The sequence below is a fragment of the Mustelus asterias genome, chromosome 18 (assembly GCF_964213995.1).
Source record: "Mustelus asterias chromosome 18, sMusAst1.hap1.1, whole genome shotgun sequence".
Taxonomy (NCBI): domain Eukaryota; kingdom Metazoa; phylum Chordata; class Chondrichthyes; order Carcharhiniformes; family Triakidae; genus Mustelus; species Mustelus asterias.
Genome location: NC_135818.1, coordinates 18,854,655 through 18,879,139, shown reverse-complemented (window position 1 = coordinate 18,879,139; position 24,485 = coordinate 18,854,655). Strand labels below are relative to the sequence as shown.

At 48.5% G+C, this 24,485-nt stretch overlaps 1 protein-coding gene across 1 annotated transcript; it reads right to left on the bottom strand.

Annotated features, from left to right (window-relative positions):
• Positions 1 to 1,292: 1,292 nt before the first annotated feature.
• Positions 1,293 to 22,935, bottom strand: LOC144506885 (transmembrane protein 151B-like). The gene is made up of 3 exons (XM_078233241.1): positions 22,691 to 22,935; positions 9,145 to 9,166; positions 1,293 to 2,708 (listed from the first exon to the last, which is right to left on the bottom strand). Exons 1-3 carry the CDS (start codon positions 22,933 to 22,935, stop codon positions 1,293 to 1,295), a joined length of 1,683 nt encoding a protein of 560 aa, XP_078089367.1.
• Positions 22,936 to 24,485: the final 1,550 nt, after the last annotated feature.

The window sequence follows — 24,485 nt, the reverse complement described above, 5'->3', positions numbered from 1 at the left end:
TTGGAGGCAGCCCGGGCGGCGAACATCTTATGCAGGGTCTTCCCGGAGAGTGTCACCTCTTGGCTTTATCAGCAGTGTCTCCATTCAGCTGTGGTGAAATTGCATGGTGTGAAATCAGTATACTTTAATACAGGCAGTACAATGGTGGACAGAGGATTTTCACAACAGCATGACAATGACCATCACCCCCTCCCCCAACCCAAACCCCATCCTCCCCTCAACATCTGCCGATGGTCAAAGGAAAGAACTCTCTACAAAATGGCTGCTCCCAATTGGTCTCTAACCAGCTGCTCCAAAGTGTGTGACAAGGGACAACTGAAAGATGCCAGTAGCTTCTCCCCATACGACAATACATTAGACACTTCCTATAGTATCTGGGGCTATTAAGTTCTTCAGTGGGATATACATTCCGTCCTAAAGGTTGAATCCAGACCAATATCAGGCTTTGTGTTTGATTTCAATGTGTGTTGTTAATTTGGCTTGTTCAGGTTATGCTTATTGTCCATGCCCATTTGAACAAAACTCTCTCCTCCTCCAAAATCGGAAGTGTACACATACATTGCAGGTTTGGGAAAGGGTTTTCCATGCCATCTCCTTTCTTCCCCCCCACTTTTCCCACAGTCATCTATTGCTCAAAATGATTGAAATGGGGAAAACAAAAGTGTTAGAATCTTTTGTGAGCTAACTGGTAACCACTTTTAAAGGCAACCCAGAAAAGATCTCACCGGCTCTCAACGCTTCTTGAGGTTTCAGCCTGTGGTAGAGGCTGCAGATAGGGAGTGTACATTGACAGTCATTGCCATCTGGAGAAGATCACAAACCCTGGATGTTGGCCCAACCTCGCTGGTCCTGGAGGCATCAATAACAAGTTGTGTTTCTGTAATGGCTTTGATGTAGGAAAACCTGCCCAGGAATGTAATCAGACAAAATTTGACACTGAGCCACAAAAAGCTGTATTGGGACAGACCACCAAAACTTTAGTTAAAGAGGTAGGTTCGAAGGAGGGGTTCAAAGGACAAGGAAAGAGAGAGACAGTTGGGCAGGTTTAGGGAGGGAATTCTTGAACTTAGGGACTGGGCAGCTAATGGTGGAATGGAGGAAGGGGGGAAATTCACAAGTGGTCAAAATTGTTGGGGTGCAGAGATCATGGAGGCTTGTAGGATCTAGAGGAGGAATTTAGAGAGATAGAGGGGAGGCAAGGCTATGGAAGGATTTGAACAAGAGGATGAGGATTATAAATTTGAGACATGGGGGGACAGGATTCAACGTAGGTCAGAATTGAATGTAGGAGATCACAAAGACGTTTCGAGGCAGGAGTTTCTTCGGATGTAATACCTGCGCCCCTCCCCCTCGCGACCCTGACAGGGCCGGTGAACAATCAGCACCGGGAAAAAGCGAGCATCGTGGTAGTTTGGCGGGTTCTCACTGACCGCCAGCTGGCTGGAGTAGGAGCGGCACTGGTCATCACGGCAGCGCTCATTGATGTTGCTGCTGCGGCTGTGCCACAGGCCGGTCCGGTGGGAGCCGTGCACACGGCAGAGCGAGAAACGACTGGTGTCGAGGGAGAAGCGCGAGTGGCTGCGGCACACATTGCGGGAGAAGATGGAGGAGCTGCTGGACCTCCCATCACAGTCCGTGCGGACGATGCCGCAAGCCGAGTAGCCATTGCAGATTGACAAAGAGGCCAGGTCCATCAGTACAGCCTCTGAATAGCTAGGGATGAGCTGCCGGTTGGTGCGAATGTGCCACTCGAGCTCAGTGCTGTCCACAGTGCCGACTCGGGCCACAGGAGAGCACTGGCCGGTCTCCTCAGTTGGGGTCACCCCCACGTACTCTAGCCCAAAGAGCTTCTCCACATGATAGTGGACGTAGGCAGTCCGATACTCCACTAAGACCCTGAGAGGCCAAGATAGCATGAGCAAGCCTGCCACCCAGAAGGCGTAGTGCGAAATATACCATGGGAGGCGATCAGGATTTACATAGACCATCATGTAATCCTTGAAGTCCACATTCTTGAGCTGCATCCCCTCACGGGCCTCCATATAGTCATCCAGTCCCTCGATCTCACTGAAAAAGTGTGCTCGTTGGTTCAGGTAGCAGTTTTCCGACTCAGTGTTGGCAAAGCTGAAACACTTGGTAAAACGCAGCCTGGTGGCTGGGTAGCGCTCCAGACCCAGCAGCTCCTTTGACACATCACGCACGCCACACCGGACGTACTCGAACTCTGCCTCGGCCACATGTGTGTTGACCCGCTCGTGGTACACCTGCGTGGTGGTGTAGGCATCACCGTTGCGGTAGCGGGTCACCTGGCGGGTGCGCCGCACAAAGTGGTAACTGATGGCCTTCCACCAGATGCAGGGCGTGGCCTGCTGCATGCGGCCTATGCGCTCGTAGACGCTATCGATGTCTGCTTTGTACTGGAGCTCACTCCGAGCGTGGCAGTGCCAGCATTCAACCAGGTAGACCATGTAGAGCATCGCCAGGAAGGCCAGCGGGATGTAAACGTACCCATTGGAGCAGGGACTATCATGGTAAATCATTGACTTGCCCTTCAGAGAGCTGTCGAAGCTGAGTTTGGTGACTCGGGTTAACTGGCACCATGCTACAGCCCCCAAACATCCATACATCAGAAGAGAGAGGATCAGACACTTCCAATGTGACTCCCGGCAAACTGAGGTACTCAGTGACTGTTTTGCTGGTCTCTGCTGCTTGTAATCCATCCCAGGAAGCAAAAGGAAACAAGAAATGCAGAGTTATTAAAATCAGTGGTAACCAACTTTTTCTAAGTTCATATATCATGGAATTAGAAAATTTAGCACCTCAAGCTCACTCTCCAGAGTTTGTAGAAAACCCTCTATTCTGGATTCAAGTCCATTTAATATTCTCTCACAGGCCATGCCTAAAACTTCATCCATTGCTCTTTCCTATCTAATTTCTTCCTGTAGCCACATGCAATCTGCCGATTTCATCCACGAGATTCCACCTATGATCCATTCTATTCTAACTCCATTTCAACTAGTTCTCTTCCACAAAGCATGTACAATTTGCTTCATCATGAACTCGACTCAATTCAATCTTCTTTCACAGTCCACCATCTCCTCCCTAATCTATCATAGACTCTGTCTCATTTGATCTCTTTTCTATTGGTCGTTATACAACCCATTCTCTTACGATCTCTGTCTAAACTTCAGAGCTGACTGAGGAAGGATTGGACAACATTACTCCCAAAGATGACTTTGGTGGAAGGCAGTGTCAGCATCCAATGCCACAACCTAAATTATCAATCCTTAACCCAATGCCTTCTAACCAAATCACAGTCCCGGATCCCCAGAACTCAGCAATCATCGTTATACTGATGTGATGGAAAAGGTGCAATACTGCAGGTGTTCGAAATCTGGAATAGAAACAAAAAATGCTGTAAATACTCAGCAGGTCTGGCTGCGTCTGTGGAGAGAGAAAGAGCATTAACATTTCAGAACAATAATCTTCCGAGGGGATTTTCATAGTAACTTAATTGCAGTGTTAATGTAAGCTTACTTGTGACTAATAAATAAATCCATAAGAACAGGTACTCTACATTTGATTATCTCTCTCTCTATTAATCCATATAAGAAGTTTAACAACACCAGGCTAAAGTCCAACAAGTTTATTTGGTAGCAAAAGCCACACAAGCTTTCGGAGCTCCAAGCCCCTTGGCTTGGAGCTTGAAGGGGCTTGGAGCTCCGAAAGCTTGTGTGGCTTTTGCCACCAAATAAACCTGTTGGACTTTAGCCTGGTGTTGTTAAACTTCTTACTGTGTTTACCCCAGTCCAACGTCGGCATCTCCACATCATGATTAATCCATATAATCCAATGAACCAACATTTGAGTTTGTTCTCCATCTCCACCCTCTCGTTGGGCAAAAGGTCAATTCAGCCTCATGTCTTGTCTGGTCTGTGTTTTGAGTTTGTATGTTTTATTCTTCCCAGAGTCACACATTAATAACCTGCTGACCTCACCATTATACATCACTTTGCAGATTATTAAAAATTTGAAGTAAGTAAAGGCCAATTTCACTGAGTTCCTCTTTAAAATTATTCATCACATGTTTCTTCTTCCTGTCCTATTTCCTCCTCCTTCATTTCCAGTACCAATTATACAGTGTAAGTGGATTTGCACCCATTCTTCTTCACACCAAATTTGCAATCTTTGAGTTGCTAACATAGAGCTTGGGTTGGGCAGTGAGGCCTTCTCCATGGGGAGAAGGGTAGGACATTTAGAAACCAAGGTAACACTGAGTTTTTATGTCAATGTACACATAAACATACAAAAGGAAGGACTAGGGGGCTCATTGAGCTCACCCATTTTAGATATGGTATGACCAACACACCATGGAGCCAATTGCTTGCTATGGATCTACTTTCAGAGATCAGAAAGCCAGAAGATAAAAACCTATGACTAATTCAAGAGCTATTAAGTTGCCTCTTTAAGCTTCTTAGTTACCTTGTGTAGGCTGCTCCAGGGGACAACAACTCTGAAAAGATTTACTTCCTAGCTTGTCCAACTATTTGATATGCTTTCTCTGTAGTCCTGCATGGCCTGACATCAATTCTTCATACACTGTAGATAGTAAGTAATTCAGTAGCATGTCAATGTAATCAAAGGGCCCCTCACACCCATTATGTTAGAAAATCTCTAATCCTTGTCTGTCCAAGAAGACAGGGAGACAAAAGCACAGAGAATAGTCATGTGTTGAATCAGAGTTATGAGAGGTAGTCGTTTGGGGTTGTGTTCTGGTATGGAAGCAACATAGGGGCTAGGAATTGGGATGGAATCCTGTTCTGCTGCGTTTTCACCTCGAGGCTTGATCAGCGTCACTATGCAACAGAGAATTCACCTGTTGCCCATGGTCTCATATCTGGACCTCAATTTGTAGGGCATCCATTGGATTCAGATCCCATCAGATACACTGCCATAAATCACATTCAGTGAATTGGACATCAATGGGAAGGAAGGCATGGGTACACTTACAAGGGGGCCCCACCATGAGCATGTTTAATGATGTAGAGAGAACACTTGTTCCAGTTTCCGAGGAATCATTTTCTCAGCTTGTCCTATTGCCAGGCAACCTTTACCTAGTGCCAATGTGTAATGAACATTTCCCACTCCATTAAAGTGACTAGACATACCCCGTGGTGGAAAGCATGTCAGTGGTTTGCCAGTGCTGGCAGTGGACAAGGTTCCTCGCTGGCAGTGAATGTTCGGACAATTGGTTCTTGAATGTCCACTTGATTAGAACCCTGTCTCTCTCATGTAGGTTTTCTTTAGTGTTTCAGAGGTTGTGTTGTTAATGTGATGAACTACAAAACAACTTGCAGCTTTAGCATAACATAATGTCTTGAGGCCCTTCATAAGAGAGTCTTCAACTGAAATTTGACATTGAGCCTCAAAAGTAGAAATCAGGAAAGCTGACTAAAAGCCTGGCCAAGGACGTAGGTTTTAAATAGCATTTTAAAGGAGGAAAGAAAGGCAGGGATTTGAAAGAGAATTCCAGAGTTTAAGACTAGGGCATGGACACTAACAGTGGAATAAATAAAGAATGTATGGTGACTGCGAAGAGGGAGGGAATCAGGAAGGGATATAGCAGCCACAATAAAATAATCAGTCGAGGGTGGGGATTGGGATTGTGGCAAGCAGTGTTCAACAACAACCCCTTGGTCTTTGAATGTGGAATCAGGATCTGAAGCCTTCCTTTGCCCCCTGTGGCTCCACGTTCAGCTAAGTATATTTGAAAATCATCCCTGCTGGTTTTAGCCCCCTCATGGGCTACTTGTTATGTCACATGTGGACCTGCTTCCTTGAGTGCCTCAGGGCAAATCAGACTTTGAATGAGGGGCCTCAAATAGGTCTAGCCCCCAACCTCCCAATTTATTTGTATATTCAGTGAAGTTAATGCCTCTTTTCAGGTATGGACACCACATCAATTTTTTGATACTTATCAAAACGGCAGCCAGCACACATTTAACCTATAATGAACACTGCTTCCTGCTCACGATACTGGAGGCTTAGGAGGCCATCAATTACCTGAGAAACTGGCTTTGAGCAGTCAAACTACTAGGCCTTCACCTCTGTGTGACAATGCAATTGCTGAAATCTTCCACTAGATGCTGCCTACTCTGATCAGGTTTTCAGCTTGTTTTTGTCTGAGAGCCCTGTCAGACAGAGAAATTGTGAGCTTTCCAAGGTAAATTGTGTGGTTAAAAAGTGATTATCTGCTTGGATGGTCCATCGAGGGATGTCTGTTCATGTTGTCTGTTGTGCTGTATCAGCTCCATTAGTTATTGAAAAGGGTTGAACCTTCCAGAGGAGAATGTGTGTTGTAAAGCAGGTGAATTATTTAGCTGAGGTGTTTAGTGTTTGATTGTGGTTATTAATACCCTGTTTCTCAGAATGAGGTCATGAGTATATCAGATTATGATGGAGATTTAAGTACTGATGGTGTTTTCACACCATTGTAGGGAACTTCAATTGCAACCTGACCGCTTTGCATATCAATGATTTTCCAACACGTTCTGACTTAGTCCTTTTTTAAGTTTTGTTAAACCAGCTTGCTTTGAGCAAACATATCTATGCACAGTGAAATATAGATACTTGGAGCAGAAATAGGCTGTTTGGCCAGTCGAGCCTGCTCCGTCATAGCTGATCCTCTATCTCAATGCCATATTCCTGCTATCTCCCCACCCTTGATGCCACTAGAATCTAAAAATTTATCTTATCTCTTTCTTGAATACACTCAGTGACTTGGCTTCTGCAACCTTCCATGGTAGAAAATTCCACTGATTCACTACCCTTTTAAGTGAATAAATCTTTCCTCATCTTAGCCCTAAATGGTCTATCCCATATCCTGAGACTGTGTCCCCTGGTTCTAGATTCCCCAACTAGGGAAAATGTCCTCCCTGAATCTAGTCTGTCTGGACCTGTTAGAATTTTACATGTTGCAATCAGATCAACTCTCATCCTTCTAAATTCCAGTGAATATAGGCCCAGTCGAAACAATCTTTCCTCATGGAACAGTCTCGCCAACCTTGGTATCAGCCTAACTTCCACTGTGTTTCCTCTATGTCAAGTATATACTTTCTTAGACACGCACGCATTACTCCAAGTGTGGTTTCACTAAGGCCCAATTACATCCCTCTCAATTTTTCATTCCCATTGAAATCAAAGGAAATAAAAATTAGGGCATCTGTAGAACAGGTTAATTATTAACTGTTGTATGCTATTGAGCACAATTAAAATAAGGAACTTGGAAATGCAGGAATAGGAGTGGACCATTCAGCCCCTTCAGCTTGTTCTGTCATTCAATTAAATTAGGTCTGATTGTACCTCAGTTCCATTTAGCTCCATATCCTTTGCTTCATATCCCTTGGTACCTCCCACCTAATAATCAATCTCAGACTTGAAAGCTCAATTGAGCTCCAGCATCCACCAGTCTTTCGGAGAGAATTCCAGATTCCCACTCTCCTTTATGTGTAATAGTCGTTCCTGATTTCGCTCATAGAAAAATCATAGAATCCCTACAGTACAAAAGGAGGCCATTCGACCCATCAAACTTGCACCAACAGCAATCCCACCTAGGCCCTATTCCTATTACTACACATATTTACCCTGCTAATGCCCCTGATACTAAGGGTCAATTTAGCATGGCCAATCAACCTAACCCGCCTTTACCAATGTAAAACTTATTTTACATTGATTTAATGAGCCCAGGGTGGAATCGTCAGCAGTGGCACAGTGGTTAGCACTGCTGCCTCATAGCGCCAGGGACCTGGGTTTGATTCCAGGCTTGGGTCACTGGCTGTGTGGAATTTGCACATTCTCCCTGTGTCTGCATGGGTTTCCTCCGGGTAGTCCAGTTTCCTCCCACACTCTGAAAGACGTGCTTGTTAAATGCATTGACCCGAACAGGGATGGAATCGTCTGGGCTCACTTGTCTCTGTGACTTCGCGGGGAGAGGTTCTCTACGGTGAGAATCACAGCTGGTCCCCAGCAACGGGGAGCAGTCACAATGGCCTCACTGGTAGAACCAGAGGCCATTGAGCCCACCCCCACCTTCCCTGGGAGGTCAGGGGCAAGGAGGGGTGTCTCTTGGGCAGTGCCAGCTTGGCACCCTGGCAGTGTCCACTGGGCAACCTGGCACTGTCCAATGACACCCTGGCACTGACCATTGGGCACCGGGCAGTGCCAAGGAGGTGGGGCCAGAGGGGGATGGGGCCTACTGGGGGGGCAGGGCCAGACCAGGGGCCGCCAGTCATTGGTGGGGCGGGGGGTATCCACTGTGCACTCTGCACAGTGATCAGTGGGGGGGAAGGAGGGGGACCTGCTGCCACTCTGCATCAGGATTCGGTGGAGGGAGGGAAGGAAATGATCGGAGCTAGCCATCGGGTTGGGGGGGGGGTCGGGCAGGGGGAGGTTGGGCTGGCGATCATTGGGGGTTGGTCCGGTGGGTGAGGGGTCTATCGGTCCAGGCAGGAGGAGGATCACGATTGTCCATGGGTCCCGGAGTAGCTAGGGAGGGTGCTTTGTGGAGGCCGTTGAGGCAACCTGAGAGCTGCAGAGGTTGAGTGACAGGTCTCTGCTGCTACAGTGCTGCACATGCACAATGGCACCCTCTTCTGCTCTCAACCAGCATTCGGGTGATTTAAGCCCCACCCCCTTCTACAGGTGAGAAATCATTTCTGCTGTTTTTTTCATGCTCTGAGTGCATAAGATCGCAGATTTTAACTCGCCCCAAAAAACGTATCTGAAACTCCTGTTTTCACACCCATCCTTGACCTAGAATTCTTTGGTAAGATCGCCCCCAAAGTGCCAGACTGGGAAACTAATGAGAATTGGAGTGAATTCCTGGGAGCTGTGTGACACATTGTTTGGTTCCAGAAGAAAACTGTAATGTAAAAAGGGATTCTCACTTGAAATTCAAAGTAGAACGGTGAGTGTTCTGGTTGGAGTGTTGGTTTGAATTTAAGTGCTCATGAGGTATAGTGTTAAGTTAATAGTGCTTGTTTTTTACTGTTTGTCAAAATAAACATTTTCCATTAAAACATGGGCTTGAATTTTCAGGATGGCAGGAGCTTGGCACCTGTTATCCAGACAGTCAGCGGGGAACACATCCCTGCTGGCTCCGACAGGTCTGCTGCCATTTCATGTTCTACTGAGCATTGATTGGTAGCCGGCAGGACTTCCATCCACACTTGGAAGGAAGTCCAGCCTTGGAGAGCTGTTTGCCAGCAGTTGTCGGCTTTAGAACCCGCCCAATGTGGGGCAGGGCAATGTAAAATTCTGGCCATGGATTCCTGTTGCACATTCTTTTCATTTCATGATGTGGAAATCAAATTTCTTTTAAGAAGTTACCGGTATTCACTGAGATCATAACGATGTTAAATTTCTACATTTGGACAGCGATTTAAAAATCCAATTTTAAAGGTTTTCTTTGCAAATTTATTATATTTCAGCGATGTTAATTCCAAGGAGATAGCCATTGTGAAATTGTCAGCCAGAAAACAGAGGCTTTCAGATATCAAAGCAAATTCAGGCTATCAGTTTGGCAGTCTGCTAATAGTCTCAAATTGAAAATGGGAACAATATAATCAATATGTATCATTTGTACATGTAATTATTTAGCATTGACAGCTAGGGGACCGTCCTATTGACTCAGCATATCATACACAAATCTCTCAGGTCCTTGGGTTGTGGTCAATACAATTAATTGAGTGATGCAAGGGTTCAGGCTACAGTTAGCAGTGTGTGACTGATTGGTGTCCTATATTTACACTGAAAGGTGAATTCAGTTATCTCTAAACCTGCAAATGTATACTTTCAGGCATCTCTTCACCAGCACTGAGTAATATCAGCATCCTATTCATTAGCACAATATAATGTCAGCATGCCTTTCAATAACAGTGTAATATCAGCATCCCATTCACTCACACAGTGCACTGGGTGGCAATCAAGCAGGCCGCTTTGCTCTCAATAAGTTGAGCTCGAGTGTTATTGGACTCAACCAGGCGAGTGGAGAGCATTCCATCACAATCCTGACTTGTGTCTTGTAGATGGTAGACAAGCTTTGGAGAGTCAGAAGGTGAGTTACTCTCCACAAAATTCCCAGCCTCTGGCCTGCCCTTGTAGCCACAGTATTTATATGTTAGTCTAGTTAGTTTCTGGTCAGTGGTAACTCCCAGGATTTTGATAGTGGGGGATTCAGCGATGGTAATGCCACTGAATGTGAAGAGCAGATGGTTGGATTCTCTCTTTATGGAGATGGTCCTAGGTCAGGACACTACCTGAGGAACTCCTGCAGTGATGTCCTGTGGCAAAGATGATTGGCTTCCAATAACTACAACCATCTTCCTTTGTTCCAGGTATAACACCAACCAGTGGATATTTTCCACACAACAGTCCATCATCTCCCAGGCCCCCTCGCCTTGCACCACCCCTCACCTCCCCTCCCCCTCCCCCCACCAATTCCTATTGACTTCAATTTTGTTGGGCTCCTTAATGCCACACTCAAATGCTGCCTTGATGTCACCTCATCTCTGGAATATCTCAAGCTGAGTGACCATGGCAAAACTCAAACTAAGCAGCAGTGAGCAAGTCCTTGCCAAGTAAATACCTGTTGATGGCACAGTCAACAACACTTTCCATCACTTAACCCGTGATCGAGAGTCGATTAATGGGACAGTGTTGGCCAGATTTGCTTGGACAATTTTCCACATTTCTGGGTAGATAACAGTATTTCAGCTGGACTGGACTAGAACAGCTTGGTTAGGGATATATCAAGTTCCTCTGTACAACAGTCCTACAGCTAGCATGTTGTCAAAGCTCATTGCCTTTGGTGTATCCATTGCCTTCAGTTGTTTCTTAATGTTACCTGGAGTGAATCGAGTTGGCTGAAGATTGGCATCTATGATGCTAGGGACCTCAAGGGATGGATCATCTACTCAGCACTTTTGGCTAAAGACGGACACAAATGCTTCAACCTTGCCTTTTGGGTTGACCTTGGCCAATGTGTTGGGCTCCCCTATCAGGGCAGGGTGGGGATATTGAAGATGGGGATATTTGAGGAACCTCTTCCTCAGGAGAGTTGTTAAATTGTCGACCACCATTCATGACCAATTGTGGGAAAACTGCAAAGCTTTGACCTGATCCACTGGCCATGGGATCACTTAAGCTGTCTAAAGCATTCTGCCTCTGCTGCTTAGCATGCACATAGCCCTGTGCTGTGACTTCATCAGATTTTTAGTTACACCTTGCACTGCCCCAGCATATTATTTTGCACTCCACTTTGAACCAGGCTTGGTCCTCTGCCTTGGTGGTAATGGTAGAGTGCGGGATATGCTGGACAGTGAGATTACAGACTGTGGATGCGTAGAATTCTGCTGCTGCTGCTGATGGCCCATAATGTCTCATGGTGGCTCACTTTCCCACTTAGCATTCTCATAGTGCCATACAACATGGAGGGTGTCCTCAGCATGAAGATGGGATCTCAAAGGACAGTATGATGTTTATTCCTACCACTACTGTCATGGAGAGATATATCTGCGACAGGTAGACAGATTAAGACAAGGTCAATTAGGTTTTTCCCTTTTGTTGGTTCTCTCACCACCTGCTACAGCTCAGTGTGGCAGATATGTCTTTAAGAACTTGGCCAGATCAGTCAGTAGTGATACTACCAAGCAACTAATGATGATGTATATTGAAGTTCCCTACCCAGAGCACTTTCTGCCCCCTTGCCACCCTCAATGCTTCTTCCAAATGGTGTTCAACATGGAGGAGTATTGATTCAGCAGCTGAGGGAGAATAGTAGGTAGTAATTAGCAGGAGGTCTCCTTGCCTGTGCTTCAGCTGATGCCATGAGACTTCATGGGGTTCTATGTCAACATCGAAAACTCCCAGGGCAATTCCCTCACAATTGTATACCGCTCTACCACCACCTCTGGTAGGTCTGTCCTGCAGGTGGGACAGGACATACCCAGGGATGGTGACGGAGGTGTCTAGGACTTTGGTTGCAAGGTATGATTCAGTCAGTATGACTATGTCAGCTGTTGCTTGACTAACCTGTGGGATAGCTCTCCTACTGTTGGTACAAGGCCCCAGATGCTAGCGAGAAAGACTGCAGGGTCAACCAGGAAGGGTGTGCCTTTGTCATTTCTAGTGCCCAGTTTAGTCCTTCTGGTTTTATTCTTCTTTAACTTTTGGCGGCACAGTGGCACAGTAGTTAGCACTGCTGCCTCACAGCACCAGGGATCCGGGTTCAATTCCAGCCTTGGGTGACTGTGGAGTTTGCACATTCTCCCTGTGTCTGCATGGGTTTCCTCTGGGTGCTTGGTTTCTGGTTAAATTGGTGTGGGTCTGGATTCATAAATAGGTCAGAGCTGGTAAGGACAGCAGATTTCCTTCCTTAAATACAATCTGTGAACCAGGTGAGTTTTAACAACAATTTGATGATCATCTTTACTGAGCTTAGCATTTTATTTCCAATGTATTTATTAATTGAATTAAAATTCTCCTCACTGGGGATGTGAGTTCAAATCTCATCACTGCAGAGTGTTAGTCCAGGCCTCTGAATTACAAGTCCAGTCACATTATCACACCTGTTGCCCTAATAAACTAAAGAAGGTTAGTCACAAGATGGAGGCCGTAAATAGAGGCTAAGTTGTTGGCTATACAGTAGCTCCGAACCATATTAAACTATGTTATTTTTCCACAGACTATTCAATGCTGCAGAGTTAGCAATCGAAAAACCAAACTAAGAAAGGGAGCATGCTGAGATCAGTTCAATCACGTGACAGCTTTTAATGGCTGCAGAACAGTGTGTGTGAGCACAATATATGGTAGGTAAGACAAATATTACTTTTACTTTTATCTTTAATCATTGGGAAACCATTCTGCTGAAGCCTAACAAGTTAACACAAAAAAGCGGGCTGCTCAATGCCATCTTTATATCTGACATTGACATCATGAATAGGCTTGCCAACTCTGGCTGGATTTATTCCTGGAAGTTTTATTACATAATCTACTGCCTAGACAGACTATTTTCCCATATTCAATATTCATATAACCCGATAGACAAAAATATCAAAGAAAATGGATAAAGACTTAATGGCCTTATGACTTTCCCCTGCTTGCACAAGTGTTCAAGAGATTTATCTTGATCTGGACAATTCTGGAGGATTGTTAGCTCAGGTTGCATCACTTTTCAGTGTTCTGAGCCAAACCAGTGGCCTTTAAAGGGACCATTTTAAACCAAACTGCCTGCAAAAGGAGTGGGAGGCTGGCTCCTGGCTCCTCCCTAAAACTGCAGGATGTTACCAGCCAGCCCTCTTCATCTACTTCCATTCAAAGCGCCATTTGTAACTTCACCACAACCCAAAGCGAATTACTGACAATGGACAGGGTTTTCCATTCCTGCTTTCCAAGTTTTCCAGTCTTGCCACAAATCATTGTGGGTGGGATGGGAAAATCCTGGTCAATCAATTACTAATAAATGCAGTCATTGTCTAGTAAAGAAAACAACACAGTCAGTCTGCACACAACAAAGTCCCAGAGATGGCAAAACTCCCCTGCTCTTCTACAAATAGCACTACAGGATCATTGGCATCAGTATCAGAGGGTAGACAAGACCTCAGTTTAATGTCTCATCTGAAAAAATGCAGCTCTAATAATGCAACATTCCCTCATTACTGCACTGGGTGCCAGTGGGATTTTATGCTTAAATCTCGCTAATGAGATTCAAACTCATGATCATCTGAGTTAGAGGAGAGAGTGGTACCACTGACACAAGGCTGACAGTGATGTTATCTCCCAATTTTCACTACTAGTGTTTTCCCCAGCAGCCCATCAATTTTATTCTGCAATGTGGAAACTTATGGTGCAATCTCACTGGAACAGGACATTTCTTGGGACCTCCCTTAAATGAAAGTTCCTTTACTGCCATATTGCCCGTTTACCCTGACCTCCCCAACTTACATAACTACTTGCATAAAACTTTTAGTGAAACAATTACTGAATTCTGCCTGTTCCATGAATTGCAAATCTACATATTTGTTTAGCAACATTCTTTTCAAAACATGGTCCCTCTTCATTAATATGGCTGAATGGGGAGCAGGTGCAAGGGGAATGCGGACCTGGTGCAAGGGGAATGCGGACCTGGTGCAAGGGGAATGCGGACCTGGTGCAAGGGGAATGCGGACCTGGTGCAAGGGGAATGCGGACCTGGTGCAAGGGGAATGCGGATGTGGAGCAGATACAAAGGGATGTGAAGCATCCACATGGAAATGTGGAGCAGGGACAGGGGGCCTTTTTTTACATCTGTTCCATGGGATTTCTTTGGAGAAGTGGCGGTTAGTCATCTAATTGAAATACTGCAGTCAATTTGATATAAGCACAATCACAATGCTGTTAGGGAGGGAGTTCCAGGACTCATACCCAGCAGCAGTGAGAACATGGTGATATAGTTCCAAATCACGATGGTATGTAGCTTGGAGGGGAACTTGTAGATGGTGATGTTTCCATATGAATACTGGCTTTGTTCTGCCTCTGGAATTCAGCTCTTTTGTCCATGTTTGGACCAATGTTATAATGAGGGCTGGAGCCGAGTGGCCCTAGCAAAACCCAAAGTGAGTATCGTTAAGCACGTTCTTGCTCAGTATGTGCTGCTTGATAGAACTGTTAATGACACCTTCCATCACTTTGCTGATGATTGAGAATAGATTGATAAGTAGTAATTGGCCAAATTGGATTTGTCCTGCTTTGTGTGGAGAAGATATTCTTAGGAAATATTCCACATTATGGTTGGGTAGTTTCAAGTGATGTAGCTGTACTGGATCAGCTTGGGTAGTGATGCGAGTGGTTCTGGAACACAAGTCTTGAGCTGGGAAGTTGTCTGTATCCAATATGCTCAGCCATTTCTTGATATCAATAGTGAATTGGATTGGCTGAAGACTGGTTTCTGTGATGCTGGGGACCTCAGGAGGAGGCCAAGATAGTTCATCCACTTGGCCACTTCTGGCTGAAGATTGTTGCAAATGTTTCAGTCTTGTCTTTTGCACAGATGTGCTGGGCTCCTCCTTCATTGAAAATAGGGATGCTTGTGGAACCTCCTCCTCCAGTGAGTTATTTAATTGTCCATCACCATTCATGACTTGGTGTGGCAGGACTGCAGAACTTTAATCTGATCAGTTGATTCTGGGATCACTTAACTCTGTCTACAGCATGCTGCTTCTGCTGTTTGGTATATTTGTAGCATTGTGTTGTTGGTTCAACATTTGCCACCTCATTTTAATGTATGTCTGGTGCTGCTCCTGGGGTAGGCATCAATGAACATAGAGCAGGGTTCTGGGCATTATGGAACAAGTAGAGGGGATCAAATCAAGAGGAATTTGAAACATATACAGAGGATCATTGATCAGCAACATTGGAACTTGGAGCAATAAATGGGAACATAAAACACAGAGAAACATAGAACAAGGAAACTTGGGTTAGGTGTAGATAAACTTGGAGCAGGCATGGAGGAATATGGAAAAAAAATAGCAGCACATGAAGGAGGTAAATGGAATCCATGAAGCAGGTGAGGAGATAGTGAAGAACATGGAACACATAAATAGGAATTTGGCGCAAGCAGAGTGGAACATGAAGCTGGTACAGGAAACACTGACCATATACACACTCACCCGGAACAGGTAGTGAATAATATAGAGAAAGTACAGAGGAGATCGCTGCAGGTACAGAGCAAGATGGAACAAGAACAAGTGAAGACAGAGAGGGTTCAAGTGAACCTGGATCAGTACAGAGCTTTGTGGAGCAGATACAGGTGGACAGCAAGATCAAGATGGTACCGAGTGATGTGGAGCAGGTATGGGTGGACATCAATGCTCGTACCAAGGGATGCAGAGCAGGCCCAAGGGAAATGTTACAGAGGAGCATGCAACCTGTAGAAAAGCAAATGGGGTAGACAAATGTTAACATTGAGCAGATACATTGGAACAGGAGAATGTGAAGAAGATAGGACAAAAGGACTGGTTAATAAGGAACCAGGAGAAGAATAATGGACGACATCATATCAAAAGCAGTTTCACAACTAGTAACTGAAGGCCAATTGGAAGAGGGTAGATGTCTTGTCTGTACATATTCATCTAGCAATATTCTTTTCAGGTTTCACAAAAGCATAGTCCTACCTTACAGGAATATGGAGCAGGTACAGGAGAATGTGGAACAGACGCAGGAGGACGTGGGGCGGACGCGGGGCGGATGCGAGCGGACGCGGAGGGGTGTGGGGCGGACGCGGGGAGGACGCGTGGAGGCGCGGCGGGGGGAGGCGCGGGGCAGAAACAAAGGAACATGAACAATATGAATGCAGACAAGCAATGGCTAGCACTTAGAGTTAACACGTAAGTTGCAACAATCGTATATTTAGTTAAGGTCCAAAAATCTCACATGTATGTGTTCCAACTGAGGCTAAAAAGAAGAGTTACAGGTAGTATTAAATCAAAAGAAGTATTTATAATGTTGGCATAAAGAATAGCAAGCCTAAAGATTATAGGTTGTTTGAATTCAGCAAACTGAGTGCATTTAAATCAGAGAGAGATAGGTTCTTGATTGGTAAAGGGATCAAGGGTTATGGGGAAAAAGCGGGAGAAAGGTTTTTCAAACCCAATCAGCCATGATTGAATGGTGGAGCAGACTTGACGGGCCAAATGGCCTACTTCTGCTCCTATATCTTATGGTCTTTTAAGGAGGACTATGAAATTAGTAAGGAAAGAGAAAAAATGAAAATGTGAGTGGATTGGCAAGAAATAAAAATAAAGATAAATAGGAAGAGACTAGTGAAAGTAAATGTGGGCTCATTCAAAACAGAGAGAGATTAAACTATAATGGGGAAAAAAGGAAATGGCAGAGACATTAAAAAAATACTTGGGGCATAATTTTCCAGCAGGATGGACCCCGAGCAGCCGGTTCTCCAGCACCAAGATGGGTGAGCCACACAAAATGCTGTAGACATTGGCAGGACCGGAAGATCCAGCGGCCAATGACAAGCCAGCCATGCCGCTGGAAAACACACTGCCGGGAGGCTGGAAAATCCCTTTGTATGTGACTTCATGGTAGAAACAGAAGCAACATTCTGAAAATAGTGGGGAAACCTAGGGTCCAGCAGGAATGTGCAACTTAAAGACATCTGTGAAAGTAAACAAAGAGTATTTAATGGGATGGCACGCAAAAATCCTCTTGAAGGTAGTAAACATTACCCTGCTGTTTAGAAAAGAGGAAGAGAGAAAATGGAGAACTTACTGGGCAGTCAGCATAATATCAGTGATAGGCAAAATGCTGGTCACTTACTCGGCATGTGGTAACTGGACACTTAGAAAATCATACAGTGATTAAACAGAGTCAACAGGGATTTATGAAAGGAAAATCATGTTTGTCAAAACTGTTGGAGCCTTTTGAGAATGTCACTAGTAAAATGATAAGGGGGAAACCAATGGATGTGGTGTATTCAGATTTTCAAAAAGCATTGGATAAGATACCACACAGGAGATAGTTACACAATTAACACTCATAGGATTGGTGGGGGGGCGGGGGGGGGGGATGGGGGGGATGGATGTGAGGAGTGCAGGTTGAGGATGGTAATAAATTAACATGGACCGAGGGTTGCTTAATGGACAGAAACAGAATAGCAATAAACAGGATCATTTTCACGTTGTCAGCTGTAAATAACAGCATGGGAATTCCAAGCATCAATATTTGCACCTCAGCTATTTCCAGTCAATATTCATGGCTGAAATGAAGAGACTGACTGGAACTTATCCAAGTTTGCCTATGTTCGGTGAAAAAGTAAGTGACGAGGACACAAAGTGGCTGCAGAGGAATATAGATAGGTAGGATGAGTGAACAAGAACATGGCAGGTGGAATACAATGTGGTGAAGCATGAAGGTATGTTTGCATTTAGTGGGGGTTGCATAGCCTTATACACAAATCACAGAAAGCTAACTTGCAGGTACAGCAAAATAAATGGTATTCCACCTTTTGTTACAAGGGAATTAGAATATAAATGTAAAGAAGTCTTAGCATAAATCTACAGGACATTGATCAGGCTATACCTGGAGTTTTGTATGCAGTTTTGGCCTCCTTACATAAGTAAGGACATACTTGCCACAGAGGGAGTGTAACAAACATTGCGTAGACTGGTTGTTATGATGAGGGTTTGTCCTATGAGGAGAGATTGGTTGACTCGAAGGGTGAGTGTTGATCTAATTGAAATGTATAAAATTTTAAGGGGCTTGATGAGGTAAACATTGAGAAAATGCTTCCTCTGGAAGCGGAATTTAGAAAACTGGACTACAACTCAGAATAAGGGAGCTGCCATTTAAGATTGAGGTGAGGAGAAATATCTTCACTCAGAGGGTTGTGAATCTTTAGAAGGTGGACTTGAGATAAAAGATCAGCCATGATGTTAATAAATGGAGGAGCAAATTTGAAGAGATAACAGACTACGCCAGCTCCTATTTCTTCTATTCTTATGGAGTCAGTAAAGGGGAATATGAGGCAGATGTTATATAAGTGAGAATTTTACTGGACCAATGATCCAAGAAGCCCAGATGAAAATTCCAGAGATATGGGGGCGATTCTTCCAAAAGTGCTGAATTGGTGGGAAAACTGGTCTCGATCACGACTGTTTATTCAGAGCAATTTCAGACCCGAATCTCCCCACTTTGTGCACTGCAGAGGTCACAATCGTGAAGATCATTAAAAGCTCAGGGGGCGGGGCCTATTCATGCCAAAGAGCCTGAAATCGGCGGGATGAGCGGGAACCCGCGCATGTGCACATTGCTGGAAGATTTGTGAAAAGATGTCCCAGCATCCAGATCACTGCCATCCAATCCCCACAGACATCGCTGGCACCCACAAACCCCCCACAGACATTGCTGGCCCCCTCCGCCATATATTCATCGTTGACCCCCTTCCTCCATATGGGCATCACTGGCCCCCCTCCCCCACACAGACATCGCTGGCCCCCCTCCCCCACACAGACACCGCTGGCCCCCCTCCCCCATACAGACATCGCTGGCCCCCTCCCCCATACGGGCATCGCTGGCCCCCCTGCCCCATACGGGCATCGCTGGTCCCCCTCCCCCATACAGACATCGCTGGCCCCCCACCCCCCATACAGACATTGGCCCCCCTCCCCCATACAGACATCGCTGGCCCCCCTCCCCCATACAGACATCGCTGGCCCCCTCCCCCATACGGGCATCGCTGGCCCCCCTGCCCCATACGGGCATCGCTGGTCCCCCTCCCCCATACAGACATCGCTGGCCCCCCTCCCCCCATACAGACATTGGCCCCCCTCCCCCATACAGACATCGCTGGCCCCCTCCCCCATACGGACATCGCTGGCCCCCCTCCCCCATGCAGACATTGGCCCCCTCCCCCATGCAGACATCGCTGGCCCCCCTCCCCCATACAGACATCGCTGGCCCCCTTCCCCCATGCAGACATCGCTGGCCCCCCTCCCCCATACGGGCATCGCTGGCCCCCCTCCCCCATACAGACAACGCTGGCCCCCTCCCCCATACGGGCATCGCTGGCCCCCCTCCCCCATACAGACATCGCTGGCCCCCCTCCCCCATTCGGGCATCGCTGGCCCCCCTCCCCCATTCGGGCATCGCTGGCCCCCCTCCCCCATACGGGCATCGCTGGACCCCCTCCCCCATACGGGCATCGCTGGCCCCCTCCCCCATACGGGCATCGCTGGCCCCCCTCCCCCATACAGACATCGCTGGCCCCCCTCCCCCATACGAGCATCGCTGGCCCCCCTCCCCCATACGGGCATCGCTGGCCCCCCTCCCCCATACGGGCATCGCTGGCCCCCCTCCCCCATACAGACATCGCTGGCCCCCCTCCCCCATACAGACATCGCTGGCCCCCCTCCCCCATACAGACATTGCTGGCCCCCCTCCCCCATACGGGCATCGCTGGTCCCCCTCCCCCATACGGGCATCGTTGGCCCCCCTCCCCCATACGGGCATCGCTGGCTCCCCTCCCCCATACGGGCATCGCTGGCCCCCCTCCCCCATACGGGCATCGCTGGCCCCCCTCCCCCATACGGTCATCACTGGCCCCCTCCCCCATACGGGCATCGCTGGCCCCCTCCCCCATACAGGCATCGCTGAGGAGGTGGCAGAAGTGGTGAATGCCAGAAGCCTGACACCGCGCTCTGGCCGGCAGTGTCGGAAAGAAATATACGACCTTCTTCGAGCGGCAAGTGTGAGTGTGCATCCCACTTGGAACCCTGCACATGCTTGGCATGGATCTCAAACCTTGCTTAGGCACCTGAAGGGCATGCAACAAGTGACCCTTCCCCCAGGAACAGAATCTAACCCCTTCCCCTCACCCCTCGTTGCTATCCACCTTATGTTCCAACAGGAAAAGAACATTCACAATGTACGTGAGGTGACACAGACTGGTGGGAGTGTGCCTGACCTGCGACAGCTGACCAGCATCGAGGAGCGTGCCATGGAGCTGGCAGGGGGTGACGAGCCTTTCTAATTGGTCATTGGCAGCCAGGTCGGCATCCAGCATGCAAGTGAGCCGAAGCGCACCTTCAATCTAGGTCCTCCTCGAAGTAAGTGCGATGCTGCATAGAATGTTATGCCTCCCTTCCCCTAATGTCTGTTCTTTATTGCAGCTCTGGACCCAGAGGAACCCGGCCCTTCGGGTGTCACCGTCGCCCCTGCTGCTCTGGAGCAAACTGCCCACAACCCCCTGGAGGACACCTCAGAGGGAGGCACTGAGGAATCCTCCGAGGGCAGCACCACTGAAGCGGCACCAGCATGTACCACACAACCCACCAACATAGAGACGATCACCACGGTGGATACCTTTAGTGTTGAGGTTCTGGGTCATGGACTGGTGAGCACAGCACAGACACTGATGCACATCGGGTGGAGGCGGGCACATCCAAGGGCTAGGGCACACGGACGTCTGCTGGAGGCCAGGATTAGTTGTCCCCAAGCCAGCTGCTGGGCCTCGGGGTGTGTTCCTCCCAAGGCTGGTGGAGATGTATCAGGAAACCCGGGGAGTTGTGGAAGGGCTGTCAGCAACCATGCTGCGACTGCAAAGCTGTTTAGGGGAGTCCAACAAAGTGCTGTTGCAGGAGGTGGTGCTGACACAGCGTGCAAACCAGGCCAACACTGCAAAGATGGGGACTGCAGTGGAAAGTCTGGCTCACGGGTCTGTCCCCATGGGTGACAGGGTCCAGGCCATCTGGAGACACAATGGGCGAGTGTGTTTCCAGCATCCAGGAGACACAGCGTTCGATGGCCATGGGTGTCGGGGGCATGTGGGAGCCATGGCTGGGACTCTCGCTGGCATTCTGGAGACACAGCAGGCCGTGGCTGTGAGCCTCGACAACTTAGCACAGGCTCAGAGGGCTACTGCTGAGGGGCTCCAGAGCCTGGCTCGCTCACAGAATTCTGTCGTGCAGTGGCTCCAGAGCTCGGCTCAGTCGCAGAGGGCCAGGGCTGAGGGATCACAGACCATGGGGCAGATGCATCTCGGCCTCCAGGACTGGCAAAGCCAGGTGATGCCAGAGCTTCTGGAGCTCAGTCCAGCTACCCTAGAGTCTCATGGAGTGTCCCTGGGGGAGGAGGAAGGGCTTGAGCTCATGCCGGGGCCTTCCACCCAGGAGATCCCGGAAATCCTGAGACTTTCCGATTCCACCCTTCCTCACACTGGGGCATCTCAGGGCCAGCGAGATGAACAGGATGGCACCGAAAGAGTGCAATCTGCAAGTCGGCCGGGGCCCTCCAGGTCCTGGCCTCCCAGGGGATGTCTGCCAAGGGCATCACAGGCAACAGGGCGTGCATCACAGCTGGACACCTCCACTTCCGATGTGCATCCTGGGGTAGCACCAAGAAGAAGCAGTAGACCGCACAAAGTAAGAAAGTTGTAGTTCACTGGACGGGACAGGTGAAGGTCACCAGTAGTCAATATTAATCAATAATGTTAAGAACACAATAAACTGTTAATTGCACCTCAGAGCTGTGACTAATGTGTGTCTGATTCCCTTCCCACCGCGCCCCCCCCCCCCCCCCCCCCCCGCAACCGACGAGGCTGAGTGGTCCCCATTCCCATGCACAGAGGTGCTGTCTGTTGTGCCTTGCGAGACTCAGTCACATATTAGAGAGTGCCTGCTTTACCTTCCCCAACTTCCACCAGACCCTTGGTGCAAGTGCCCCCCTCCCCCCCGCCCCCGCCCCCATTTTGCCAAAAAACATGTGTCCCCAGCCCTTACAGCTACATGGGCCAGGGTGGCAGCGTGCATTCGGAGTACAGGTAGGAGTCAAACTTGAGTGGCACCAGGGGCAGGATCCCAGTGTGCAAAACAGCGAGTCATCATTATCCTCTAGACTTCAACCAAGACTCACAACCATTGCCAACCCAGGCCCATGAACAGGTTTGGATGTTTCTGGGGGATAGGGTGGTGGGAAGGCAGAGGCTGGGGAAGGGTGATGTGGTGGTTTGAGGGTCCAGGTCAGTTTGGAGGGGGAATAGCGGCTGCACTTGCTCCTGGGGTGTGGTGGTTGCAGCCCTCTCACTGCAGAGCACCAGCTAGGTAAAGCGGGCTGCAATCAAGGCTCCCTTGCTGCCCTTCCTTGCTGGACACCTGCCATCGCCGCCTGCCCTCTTTCCTCTGGCTCTTCATATGGCGGGACGTCCACCTCGCTCCTTCGCCGCTCCTCCTCTTCCTCCTCCTCTTTCTCCTCCATCTCCTCTCCGGCTCCATCTGGTCTCCCCGCTGCTGGGTGATGTTGTGCAGAGCGCAGCAAATGATGATGATGCGTGCAGCAGCACAGGATCATACTGGAGGGCCCTCCAGAGCGGTCCAAGCTGCGGAACCGCATCTTAAGCAGGCTGATGCACCTTTCTACGATGGACCGGGTGGCTGCATGGGCCTCGTTGTAGCCTCGGTCTCGGGCCTCTGCACAGGCATCATCAGCCATGACCTTAGCAGGTAACCCTTGTCGCCTAGTAGCCATCCTGAGAGCCTGGGCTGGTCTTCAGAGAGCCCTGGGATGTCCGACTGTCTAAGCACAAAGCTGTCATGGACACTCCCTTCATGATCTTTATTTGATGGTTGCAGACAATTTGGACGTTCAGGGAGTGAAACACCTTCCTGTTGACAAATTGCTGTAGTCCTGCATGTGGGACCCGCAAGGCGATGTGTGTCCCACCCACTGCTCCCTGGACATTGGCAATCCCAGCAATGGAAGCGAAGTCCAGAGCCCGGGCCTTCTGCTGTGTAAGGCCCACATCGAAATTTATATGGTGCCCTGCCCAGGCATACAGGGCATCTATGACCTGCCGCACACATCAGTGCACGGAGGCCTGGGAGATCCCAACTAGGTCGCCACTGGGTGCCCGAAATGAGCCGGAGGCATAAAAATTCAGGGCAGCCGTAACCTTCACGTCAACAGGGAGCAGGTGGCCGCCCTTCCCCTGAGCTGCCAGGTGTGCAAGCACCTCACAAACGTGTCGCACTGTGGCCTTGGAGAGCCGCAGCCAGCAACGGCACATCTACTCCGAGACGGCCTCGAATGAATTACGGGGCCTGTACCTCCTTGGCCTCGGTACCCTCCACCTTCTGTGCATTCTCTCGGGAGCCTGCTCACCCACCTCCTGGCCCTCAGCGGCAGCCCCCTCCCTTCCTTCCTGAGGGACTGGTAGTGGCTGCTCCTGCGGTGGTCTCTCCACGCCCGCCACATCCTGAGCCGCCTCCTCCTCCTCCTCCTCCGCCCCTGCTGCCACTACAATGGCCAGTTCCAAATCGAGCAAACCGAGATCCATCTGCACAGTGGAGTTTGGAAAGAGCATAGAATGACGGATTATTATCATTGGCTGCATAAACCCAGCACCACCCCAATCCCTCACTTGGGCCAGTACCCCCACTTGTGGGTGCTGGCAACACCACACAACCCATGGTGCCATGCGTGACCCAATTAGGGTTGTGTGAGATATCCATCATGACAAATGCAGGCACACATTATGCAGGTCGATGTGCAGCCGTGGGCAATGCGCACCCTTGAGCCATTGCTCTGTGTGCAACTGCAGCCTCCGTTACGGACACGTGTTGCTGCTCCGTGTCACTGGGCAGGGACAGACTGCAAATCAGCACCAGATGTGTGCCCAGTGACAGCAGATTCCATCCAGTCCATGTCTGAACCTCGGCACCCCGGCCTGGAGCAGCAGCTGCTTCATCTGGTTAGGCCTCAGTCAGCACATGGTGCACTCCTCCCCCACCCCGGAACACCAGCACTCAGTCGAGTCCCTGACCACACGCTGCGGCAAGACAATGTCACTGCAAAGTGCCCTGGAAGGGAGGAGTCAGCAGGACTCCTAGATGGGGCCTCCCACATTGAGCGCTGTGAAAATAGAAGCCCCCCGAGCCCCCCAC

Excerpts from the sequence above, each read along its gene's own strand:
- LOC144506885 (XM_078233241.1), bottom strand. The coding sequence starts at position 22,935 with ATGCGGTTCCGCAGCTTGGACCGCTCTGGAGGGCCCTCCAGTATGATC. Across the intron at positions 9,167-22,690 it reads GCGGCGATGGCAGGTGTCCA|ACCTGTCGGAGCCAGCAGGG; the intron begins GCAAGGAAGGGC and ends AAATGGCAGCAG. Across the intron at positions 2,709-9,144 it reads CTGTCGGAGCCAGCAGGGAT|CAGCAGAGACCAGCAAAACA; the intron begins GTGTTCCCCGCT and ends ATGGATTACAAG.